The sequence below is a fragment of the Sceloporus occidentalis genome, unplaced genomic scaffold (assembly GCF_023333645.1).
Source record: "Sceloporus occidentalis isolate IW3139 unplaced genomic scaffold, rSceOcc1.0.p SCAF_5, whole genome shotgun sequence".
NCBI lineage: Eukaryota > Metazoa > Chordata > Lepidosauria > Squamata > Phrynosomatidae > Sceloporus > Sceloporus occidentalis.
Window position 1 is genome coordinate 112,955,199 of NW_028316985.1, and position 11,634 is coordinate 112,966,832.

The 11,634-nt window shown below is 38.1% G+C and overlaps 1 protein-coding gene across 5 annotated transcripts in view; it reads left to right on the forward strand.

Annotated features, from left to right (window-relative positions):
- The window catches only part of TBC1D1 (TBC1 domain family member 1), a 105,215-nt gene extending 94,198 nt beyond the window's left edge, over nucleotides 1–11,017 (forward strand). For all 5 annotated transcript variants that reach the window (XM_089525083.1, XM_089525086.1, XM_089525085.1 and 2 more), the window contains 3 exons: nucleotides 982–1,151; nucleotides 3,204–3,374; nucleotides 6,295–11,017. In XM_089525083.1, the coding sequence (XP_089381209.1) occupies nucleotides 982–1,151; nucleotides 3,204–3,374; nucleotides 6,295–6,498 (545 nt within the window). In that variant the 3' untranslated portion in view covers nucleotides 6,499–11,017. The remainder of the gene's footprint in view (nucleotides 1–981; nucleotides 1,152–3,203; nucleotides 3,375–6,294) is intronic.
- The last annotated feature ends 617 nt before the right edge of the window (nucleotides 11,018–11,634 follow it).

Consider the following 11,634-nt stretch of genomic DNA (forward strand, 5'->3'; position numbering starts at 1 on the left):
CAAGCCAGGAGGGGCACAGCAGGAGGAGGGCCCAATCAGGTGTCACCCTGCTTCTGGGTTGTCACCCGGTGTGGACTAAACCCCCTGCATCCCCCCCACGTGACACCATTTGCTAAAACTAACATAGGTGCTGCGTCTTGAGTATATGAACCCAGTGCTTTCTAATAATAATAGTAGTAGTGTATATTTGATGGCTTTATGTATTGCTTTAGCATTCTGAAATATTATGAGGATACATTTTCGAAGTAATCCTGACAACTAAGCCTGCAAGTATTTTTGGATCCTTTTAAATTAAGCAATATGTACATAGTTCTTTCCTAATATATAGTGGTTTCTAGGTCGAACCCCTCAGTAGCTGCTCACTGTGTACATAAAAGAGTCATCAAAAATTAAAAACAAGAAATGCTTAGGGACAAGTAGCAGCAGCCATTATCAGTATAAGATCATCTGTGTCATTCCAATATCATTGGTAGAACTGGAGATGGACAAAAGAAGGTAGGGCAGTTTCAAGACTCAGACAAGATCTGAACTAAGATCTTAAAGTTGCTGCCACATTCACTTTTCCTCCTCCCCCCCCCCCTTCATCTTTTTTATGCTGCAAGAGACTGATATGGCTAATTCTTTGTATAATATCATTATTTTTATTAGCACATTTGCTTTTGTCCAAGGAACTCAAGTTAACATGTATGAGAATTCTCCCACCCCATTTTATTCTCATAGAAAGTGAAGTAAGCCTATGAAGCAAGTCTGTCTGAGAGAAAGTAACTACTGTAGCTGAAGACATGTAGTTGGCGCTGAATCTTCTTAGCCCAAGTGCAATATTCTGTCAAGTAAGCCCCAGTGACTTTGGAGACCTTGCACACTGTAACCAGTATACAGTACTAGGAAAACAGATAGGACACCAGCAAAAGGGTATTGTGATATATAATGTATACTTCCTTAATCTCTTATTTTCCTTTTTACTTCCTATCTGTTTTATAGACTTACTGTTTCTCCAGGGATCAGAAGTCATATTTAAAGTGGCTTTAAGCCTGCTGGGGAGCCATAAGCCCTTGATTCTACAGCATGAAAACCTGGAAACCATAGTTGACTTTATTAAATGTATTCTTCCTAACCTGGGCTTGGTACAGATGGAAAAGACTATTAATCAGGTATGAATGCTTCTGCAGCCTACATCTACCTTTCTTAGTCTGGTGCAAGCTGTATTCAGCTTCCATCAGTCCTTTGATTCTTTTTTTCATCAGTCCTTTGATTCTTTTTTTCTTTCTTTTTCAAATTAAAACTCCAGGCCTCAAGCTTTCTGACATTTTTGCTTGTTTTGTTCTCATATGCAAGAATTAATTTTTTAAAAATCCTTCCCCGGGTAGGCAGGTTTATGAGAGATTTGGTGCACTTTTTCTTCTCCCCCCCCCCCCCCCCCATATTTTTGGACTTTGGGGGAAAACCCGTGAAGGGTTTTATGCAAAATACAATATTTTTCTGTAAAACTTTTTTTTTTTTGCCATTACTGTTGCTGATAGAAAAGAATAGTATATCATTTGTTACCCTTTCTAATCAATACTGAGACAATTTCTGAGTATTGTTTACATCATTGCTTTTTGTATGGCCAGTACTCAGGTTTTCCCATCTCTCTTTTCCCTTCAGTAGCACCCTTCTGTAGCAGAGATAAGGAAGCTGTGGCTCATCAGATGTCATTGAACTACAACTCCAATCAGCCCTAGACATTATGGCCAATACTGATGGGTTGTACATCTGGAAGTTCATAGGTTCCTCACTCCTGACATACAACCTACCTGAATTGTAGCAATTTAGTGCTGTAATTTATGCAATTCACAGCAAGGTGGATGATCAGTCTAACAGCACTGTGTCCTATTATGTAGAAAGCACAGCTTCTTATTTCTCTCTGATACAAATTAAATGCCACTCTTGACTTTCAGACATTCTCCAAAAACATTACGATTGTAGCCACCAAATAGCTATACTTCCTTGGTTTTTCTTAAATACATTAGATTACTTGAAATTATTGTTTTATTTGGACAAATAGAACTTTTTAAAGGTCCCATTAGTTTTACCAGACTTTGCCCTACATAATTGGGCACAAACACTCTGAAAGATCTATCTTCCTAAATGAACCTCATGGGAGAGCTTTCTCTGTGGCTTATTAGTGGCTGCTCCCAGGCTGTGGTACTGTTCCACAGAAGGCTATTCTGACCCCCTTTCTGTTCTCCTTCCACTACCAACTAAAGACCATTTTTCTTTGAATAACAGTGCAGAAGAATCTTTCCATGGGAGGTGTGCTGTTGCATTTTTCTTTTAATTTTTATATAATTCAACATTCATATACTATTTTAAATTACCATTGCTTTAATGGGATACCTTATTTAATTGGTTTTTATATTTTTATCATAATCGTTGGTTTGTATTTTGTTTTACTCTCTGGGTCCCATGTCAGAGAGAAGGCAGAATATAAATTAACTAAATAACCCTAATTGCTATAATTAGCTAGCTATAAAACTAGTAACATTTGATAACATTCTCTCACCCCAGAGACTTTCTCCATGATAAGCAACATGATTGGTGTGATTTTTAAAAGAATACTGATATTTCTGGACATGAAATAATAAAGATTTAAATGGTGAGAGAGAAGGAACCTAGTGGGCAGTATATTCTGCTTTGCTATTTACATTCTCTGACACTACTGGTTTCTTAAGGTTGTTGTTATGTGCCTTCAAGTCATTTATGACTTATGGTGACCCTAGGGTAAACCTATCACTGGGGTATTTTGACAAAATTTCTTTAGAGGGATTTGTCTTTGCCTCCCCCTGAGGTTGCGAGTGTGATTTGCCCAAGGTCACCGAATGGGTTTCTATGGTTGAGTGGAGATTTGAAACCTGGTCTTCAGAGTCATAGTTCAACACTCAAACCACTATACCATGTTAGCTTCAGTTTCTTAAGGATAATGGCCTAAATCCAATTGCTAGTCCCAATTAAAACAAACTCAGTGAATCAGTCACTGAATGATGATAAGTCAACAGTAGTGTAAATCCCATTGATTCAGTGGGCCTACTTTAGTTAGATTTAGACCTATGAATCCAATTAGGATAGTGATGGTTTCCCAACAGGGTTGTTGTTGTTGTTGTTGTTGTTGTTGTTGTTGTTGTTTTCTGTAACAAGGACTGTTTTCTCTTTTACATATATGCTAGGTATTTGAGATGGATATCTCTAAACAACTGCAGGCTTATGAAGTTGAATACCATGTACTTCAGGATGAACTGATAGATTCTTCTCTCAGTGACAATCAGAGGATGGATAAGTTAGAAAATGCAAACAGTAGTTTACATAAACAAAACTTCAGCCTCCTTGAAGAGTTGCAGGTACTAGTTGCACACTGTAAACATAATTAGCCATTAAGTGGTTACTATCAACACACCAATATTTATGAGATATATCATTAGTCTGCATTTTTATGTTTGGCTAAACATTTTCGCAACTAATTCTGTAAGCTTAGTTAATAATTAGAGAAAAATAAGATGACCAATGGAGTTGATTATCACATTAAAAATCGAAGTCCTAATAAATACTTTGAATATTTAGGGTGTTATGCTAGATTGTCTCCTGAAGAAGCATTGTGTGTGTATGTATGTGCCTTCAATTCACTTGTTAACTTACAGAGACTCCATTAATTTCCTTAGGAAAGGAATGCTAACACGTAGTTTTGCCATTTTCTTTCTCCATATAAAGCCTACAGCACCTGGTATTCATTAGCAGTCTCCCATCAAAGTACTAACCAGAGCTGACCCTGCTTGGTTCCCAAGATTGGATGGGATCTGATATCTTTAGGGAAGCACTGTCCTACGCTTTTAAATCAAGAGGCCTGTACACAGGGGCCAATTTCCCCCCCCCCCCCAGCCTAGTATTTTGTTTAGGTGATGTAGGACCAGACCAGGAAAAGACAGATCAGATGTCATTCCAGTGGATCTGGCCCAACCCTGGTCCATCTGACCCTTATAGCCCAGTCTAAAAAACCCAGCTGTTGTGTGCTGGAGCTTCCCAGAAACTCAACTGCAACTGCCAGTAGACCAGACAACTGCGCACCCCCTTACCTGCCACTGCCACCATTCGACTTGCAGGCCCAAGTCATGGCCTTTGATATCTGAAGGGGTCACCTGACCACTTGGGTGAAGTCAGGTGCCTGTTTTCACCCTGGTGGACCATGGTGAATGGTGGTGATGGGTGAGGCAGCAGTGCTCCATGGCACAGTGGCAGATGAGCCTCTGAACCCATCGCCATGCTGGACCAGGTAAATGCTAATGGGTGAGAACAGGTCAGATCTGCAGGTGATACAATGGAGTTGGCCTGCCATTTCCTGCCTGTGCAATCAAACCAGGGATGAATAAAATGTGGACTATAGGCTACTCCAAGTCTTTCCTAACCCTGACGGATCAAAAGAACCAGTTGCCAACATTCAACTGTGCAATGTATCTCCAGAATGCTTTGCCACCAAAATTTGACACTAAACCACAACAGCATGTAGAACAGTAGTGTAGTACAGTAGTTCCTTGGTAACAGTCAAAGATCCCCTTCAAAAAAGTTGCACACCTACAAAAAAAAATAGTGTCCTCCCCAGCCCACATGGAAGCCTGAAACAGCTTTCCCCCATGAATAGGAAAACCCAGCAGAGACTGAGTCTCGAAATCAGAGATCAATGGCACCAGCACCCAGGTATGAAAACTAAAAGCACTGGGAAATGGCAATTGGTTCTCTATTTGTTTGTTTGTAAGTTGGACAAATTGTAGGAGCATGCAAGTAATTACAGAGGGAAAATAATTACTGAATAATTAATTATCACAGTTTATAGAAAAAGGCTCTGTTGAGGTGTTTCACTTCCTGACTGCTTTTCAGAGTGCCACTGCATTTGCTGGCTGCCTTATCTTTCATCATCTTTTCATCTGGTCTCTCGGCCACAGTAACTGTATTCTGTCACTGTTGATTTAAAAAAAAATGAATATAGAATTCCTTTAATAAATGTAAACATTCATTATGTAATGGTACATATAAGGTGAGTCCTTGAAACTCAAGGTGCTCTGGGAAGGCTGCTCTCTCTAGACAGTAATGAGGAAAGTTTTCTCTTCCTAAGCCCACTGCTGCACAGCTGGGGAATAAGTGGACCACAGTGGCATAATGGTTGTTAAACTGATGTAGTGTTCCAACAGAAGTCCAGTATTTGACCAAAATAATTCAGTAAATATGTAAAATTTGTTTTAAAATTTGAAGAATTAAAACAAAGGTGTAGCCTTTGAGCATTGGCTAACCTGGAGAGTGCTTAGAAAGGAACTGAACTGAAGGGAGTACTTTTATGAGCCCCTTAGTCAAGAGTGTTTCCTGTTATAACATCTATAGAGGTGCCTGAAATAATAGTCATTGCTCACTAAAACCCATGCAAAACAGCCACATGTCTGTTATTTTCCATTTTAGATTTGTTCTACCTTGAGATCAAAACTGAACACTGAAAAATAGTGTGTGGGAGAACACATCTTGGAGGTTAATGTTGTGAGGTGAAAGCTTGTAAAGAGGGATAGGCAAAAAGGCTGACTTCTCAGTCAAACATTATAATCTTTAGTCTGAGTCATTATTCATATTTCTTTATCTCAATATCCATGAATACTTCATGCTTAATGTATTTCTGGATGAACAAGACTATGCTTAATTAAAATGCCTTGGTTAATAAATTTCAGTTTCTATTAGTCAACCTGGCATACATTTATTAGTTTTCATGGATTTCTATTCTGCATTATGTTGTACAGGGGCGAGTTGTTTTAGATCTTAAATAATCAAGATTTGGAAGGGATGGGGAGAACATATTAGAAATGAAACTGAATTTATTATAAGAGAGCAAAATATGCGGGCAAAGTTTGGCCCAAATGTTCTAGGCCAAAATATTTGATGCATTATACATTGGTGTCTGGGGAGGGAAGCACCAATCACTCAGGTTTTCGGCCCAGTTATTTCCTATCTCATAGAACTGGTGGAACAAGCTCAAAGCATCTGTAGTGTTCCAATATTCGTTGTTTATTCTTCATGCTTGTGTGTGGCAAGATGGAATTCCAGAACTGACTGTATATATGCTAATGAATTAATGGGATCTACGGTTTTACTGTTACACTTGATTATTCTCTGTGTTAATTCTAGTTGGAATTACGGGTGCTTTCACATAAAATGTGCTGAGTGAGCAGTGTGCATGTTCCTTTTCCCCTCACAAACACTGTGCTTGCATTTCCTGTTTTGTTCATTAAGGTGGCAAATGCAAAGATCCAAAACCTAGAGGGCATGGTTGAGACGTTGCTGAACAGTGAAAGCAAGCTGAAGCAGACAATTCTCACTCTAGAACTGGAGAGGAAAACATTGCTAGAGACAGTGAAGGAGCTGCGCACAGGCTCACCAGTTCCCAGCGGGAAACCGCTTCTTACCCGGCAAGAGCATATGGATGCTGCTAACTGACAGTGGAAGACCTTGCAAAAGTGGAAAGCTCAGCACAGACAAAAAGGGAAGAATCTTCTGAAGTCATCATTAGAACCTTTCACATTGTTCATGCCTTAACTTTGCACAAAAGAGAAGCATGTTCCTAGCAGGGGAAACTCTTGCTTGTTCGCATCTAAAATATCTAATGTTTTTTTACGGATATATAGATATATGCAATATAACATGCAGAAAAATCTTTCTGCTGCCTTTTTTCTCTATGTTTTTGACTGATTCATTGCCAGTCCATTTTTAAACACTTGTGGCTCCAGACTCCATGTTTATGTGTTCCTCTACCAAAGGGCTTCATGTTGCTTATACAATGAACATTTGGGAAACTCTTCTTAAATTATCATGTACTGCAAAGTTGATGGAGAATTACATCACAGGGATCTCCTGAACGGATTTCTTATAGCTGTTTAACGGACTACAGTATAGTCATATGTGTTTTTAATTTTTATGTTTATGACACTGTTCTTGTTCTCTGCTTGAAGATGAATTGTTCACACTGAGCTTTTAAAGATCTTCTATTGCCTGAAGACATTAACAGAGTGAACTCCAGCAAGCCAAATTTCCTTATATAACTTTGAAGGTTGCCTTCTGTTGTTAGGAATGTTATACTGTAATTGAGAAGAGTTTTGGTAGCAATTTAATGTCCAAAATTATAATTTAATGTGTCAAATTCCAATGGTCACTATTTTTCTCCCTCCTGGTAATGCATACTGGCAAAGTCTGACTTTTTTCATATCATTGTGGTGAGCCATGCCTTAAAATGTTATTTTATTTATTATTTTTAAATCATTGTTTGTTGTAAGCATTTGGTTTACAAATGGAAATGTAATAACTGTCTGCTTTACTGTCAAGAGTTAATTGGACACAACCCACCTTGATACAATCTTGCTTTTCAAATATTTCTGAAATTGTGGAGGTGTGTTTTGCTGGTTAAACAATAGACGCACTTGTAGCACAATCTTATACATGTCTTGCCTAGAGCGTGTGTGAAAGACTGCAGTTGTACACAGAATTAGGATGCAGACCCCAAATTGGGAATACAAATTCTCCTACCCAAAAATGATATAGGCTTAGATCATGCATTTTTAAAATCTCCTTTATCTTCATGTTAATTGAAGTATTTTTTTAAAGAAAAGCACACATGTTACTATTGGAAGTACTACGGTATTGAGCAATATAAAGAATCATATGAACTATACAAATACAGTGGGCCTGCTGCATTGAAGAGCTAGCAATCTGCAGATTGGAGCATTTGTGGCTCGCTGCACCTCATATTCAATGTGGCATGTGCATGCAGACATAGTGATACAGACACGTACATGTTGCTGCCCACTGAATAATGTGGGGCACAAACATCCAGTTTTTCTCATCTGCAGTTGGGCGGGGTGTGGAACTGAACCCTGCAGATAGGAAGGGTCTACTGTACATGAACTGGCAAAACAAATATGCTTCTTTCCAAACCAATTTTGCTGCTTTATAATTTATGGACTTTTACCTAAACTATTCATAGTACAATTCATAAACAAATTATGAGTTTAAAAGATTTTTTTTCTTCCAGTAGTGCTTGATAATTATTATATTACTTGGGAACAACAAAGAAGGAGACCCTAAACTGTGCAGTTAACATTTTGTGTAGTTTAACTCACAGGCTGCAGTCTGGAGGAAGTATAGAAATTTCTAACAAAGAATTCCAACATCCATTCAAAACTACATTTGCTGGATTCTTTAGAGGAAACCATGACAGCTGAGGTAGCTCTTGGACCAGGAATGGAAAATGTGTGTATCTTGTATCTAGAAGGCATCTAGGAAAAGCAGACTTGAATAAGATGAGGTAGATAATGCCTGATGTTTATCACACAACATTTCCTGGTTTTCTCTACTTTAACTCTCGTTTAAATCCCATTTGCCCCCTAGTGTGATAAAGCAGATAAAGAGTCAGGCCAGTGCAGATCATACATGTGTTGTCAAGAAGATCAACTGAAGGGAGATGTAGTAGCAAGGTTTCAAATGTCCCAAAGTCAAGCTCATGAAGCAAGCAGTCACAATAAACACAGTTGAAGGAGGGAAAAGACAAGACACTCCTTAAAGCCAATCCATAGTTCTGCAATGTCAAGTAATCAAAAGACAGCACAAAATCATCTACTAGTTTGTTGAATGGCTGCATGCACAAAAACTCTTCTCAGCCACTAGACATTTATAGGAGCTTGATCATGACACTCCGGGTGACTAATTCCTTGGCATTTACTATTTAAGCTGCTGCAAGAGGTATTGGCTGTTTGGGCACTTCTTTTTCTTGTTGTGTTACAAATAACAGGGTCATGTCCTCAGTGTTCATGAATTCTGGCTGAAGTGGAAATCCATCTTGTGGAAGGTGTTTATCAGCTATACTTTTAGCTGCCCAGGTTCTTGGAGGCAGCTATTTTGTGGAACCAGAGGCCTCTCCAGCTCTAACTCCACTTAAATTGGATTCCACATGTTTAATTATGAGTTTCCTCCTATTATTTCATAATGACATGCCTCCCCAGTTCATAAGTTGCCATTGCGTAGCAGTTAAGCCATCACAAAAGCAATATACACTGTAGTGTAGCTACCTGACATTGTGAAAAAGGAAAAAATATTTTAAGCTTTTACAGTAACTCTTAGCAAATGGTCCTCGCATGTTCACTGGTTTTGTATCCTTAAATACTGATAATAACAATCCATAAATGTCTTACATAGTTTATGCTGGCAGTCAACTCTTAACTGTTCACATTTTTATTTTCAAATGACTGCTTCGTTTGGCTTCTTATCCCCAGAAGTGTTATTGTATATATGCCATTTTGACTGTCCAGCAACATTACATTTGGACAGCAGCAATAACAGACACAAGCTTTTTAACACTTAAAAAAAAAGCAATAAAAATCTGAGGAATACTGCCAAGTTCATGTTCTGAGTCTCCAAAATCCCAAGTACTGTCTCCTACCTTATTCCTGTTCAGTTATTAAAAATGAAATATAAATAAGAAGAACCAGTTGGCACAAAAGTCACAAGCCTATGGGAACTGTTCTTGTAGCTGTCAGGGCAGCAGATCAGTGAGCATTCCCACATGAAGTTTTCTGCCATCAGAATAATTTATTGGTGAGTTTTTCCAGTTTACTTTTCTTATCTTGGTGCAAAGGTGCTTTGATTGTTGCTGTCAATTAAATTGTTATAATATATTTTTATCTCTGCTTGTCTTGGTTATAATAGAAATTTAACAGATTTCTTATGAAGATGTGGTGTCAACTTGGCCAGCAGTCTGTCTTTCTTTATGAAAGAGAAAATGGGTATCTGAACCTAGGCATTCTGAAGAATCATTTACCCCAAAAGCATGGGCCTTTTTGCAGTTGTATCACTATTGAGCCATACTGGTGCTTCTGACAGCCAAAATATAAAGTATGAATAACACAGCATGCATATATCAATATGCATGCAATAGGTAAGCTCAGCGATATTGCAACTCCTAGGTGTCTGCACATGGAAGATTAATAATGTATACTTGTTCACAATTGCCTCTGTGTGTTATACGAAATATAGCCATAGCCTTTTGCTTCAGGCTGAGAATCTTTGTTTTCACAACCACTATTCTCTCTAAACAAATTCATCAAGATATGCTAAAGTTTCAAGCCACCACCAGAATAAAGAAAAGTACTTTTGACTTAAACTTGTTCGCATAGAATTCTGTATGCTAGAATTCTACCACATTTGTTTTAAAAACAAAACAAACCATTATTTTGACACCTTAACATTTGAGAGTATAGATTACAAACACTGGAGAAGAAGAAGTTTCTGGCCTTAAAATGAATCCTGCAAAAGGTGGGGATTTAAACAGAATAATGGATATGGATATAGCTATATGGGTAAAAGGCCTCAAGAGTTCAAAACCAACCAACTCTTGCATTTTAATGAAGGAAATCAAAAAGTATCATGGAATGAAATGAAATATTTGGATTCCTGATATGTTAGTAAATTACAAATTGGATGTATTTGAATTTGGAGATACAGTCAAAAATACATGCCATGATCATTAATGACTTTCACTAAGGTAAAATGAATTCAGAATAGGAGGGTGAGTATATAAATTGTCATTAGGATCATGGTTATGAGAACATGTCTGAGATACACCTTCCCAAGTGAAAAATTAGAAGCAATGAAAGAGAAAATTATGCACTCAAGATCAGTATATTAACAAAATGGTAGCAGAAAATAGCAAGAAGTATTAATGAAGAAGTATTAATGAAAGTTAAGGGTGAAAGTACAAATTTAGAATTGCATGTGAACACTGAGGACAAAAATAATGACCACAGAAGCCAGCTAAAGTTGAATATTTTCTCTCCCTTGGGTTTGTCATCAAATTAAAATAGAAATTGCAGTCAAGAAATCAGAACAAGAGTTGGAAGAACAGCTATAAAGAAATGAGGTAAGATCCTCAAGTGTAAAGGCATATTGTTTAATATCAATGCCAGGATTATTCATGCTATTTCCCATTTCTGTGTATGAATGTGAAAACTGGACAATAAAAGCTGACAGAGAAAACATTCAGTTCATTAAATATGTGATGATGGAAAAGAGATTTACAGATACCATGGACTGCCAAAAGAGACAAAAAAAAAAAATGGGTCCTAGAATAAAAAGCATGAATTCTTTCTGGAAGCCAAAAATGAGGCTATTGCACTTCAGATTTATGAGAAGACAAGACTTTCCGGAAAAGATAACAACATCAGGGAAAGCTGTAGGAAAAGAACAAGAACTCATAGGTGGATAAACTGTCAAGAAAGGCATCACCCTGCGCTTGCAAGATGTGAGCCCAGCTGCTGTTGGCGGGACAGCTTGGCAGTCTCTTATTCATAGTCGCCATAAGTTGAAGGTAACATTACATAACAATGAATGTAACTTTACAGCACATAACAATAAACCAGAAGGAATGGAGTGCATAAGCTGAGAATTCAGTTGAGAGCCAGTCTGATGTAGCTGAGAGTACTGGACCCAGACTTGGGAGATCCTGGTTCAAGTCCCCACAGAGCCATAAAACCCAGTGGGTGATCTTGGGCCAGTCATTCTCAGGGCTTTGCCATGCGAGCCCCATTC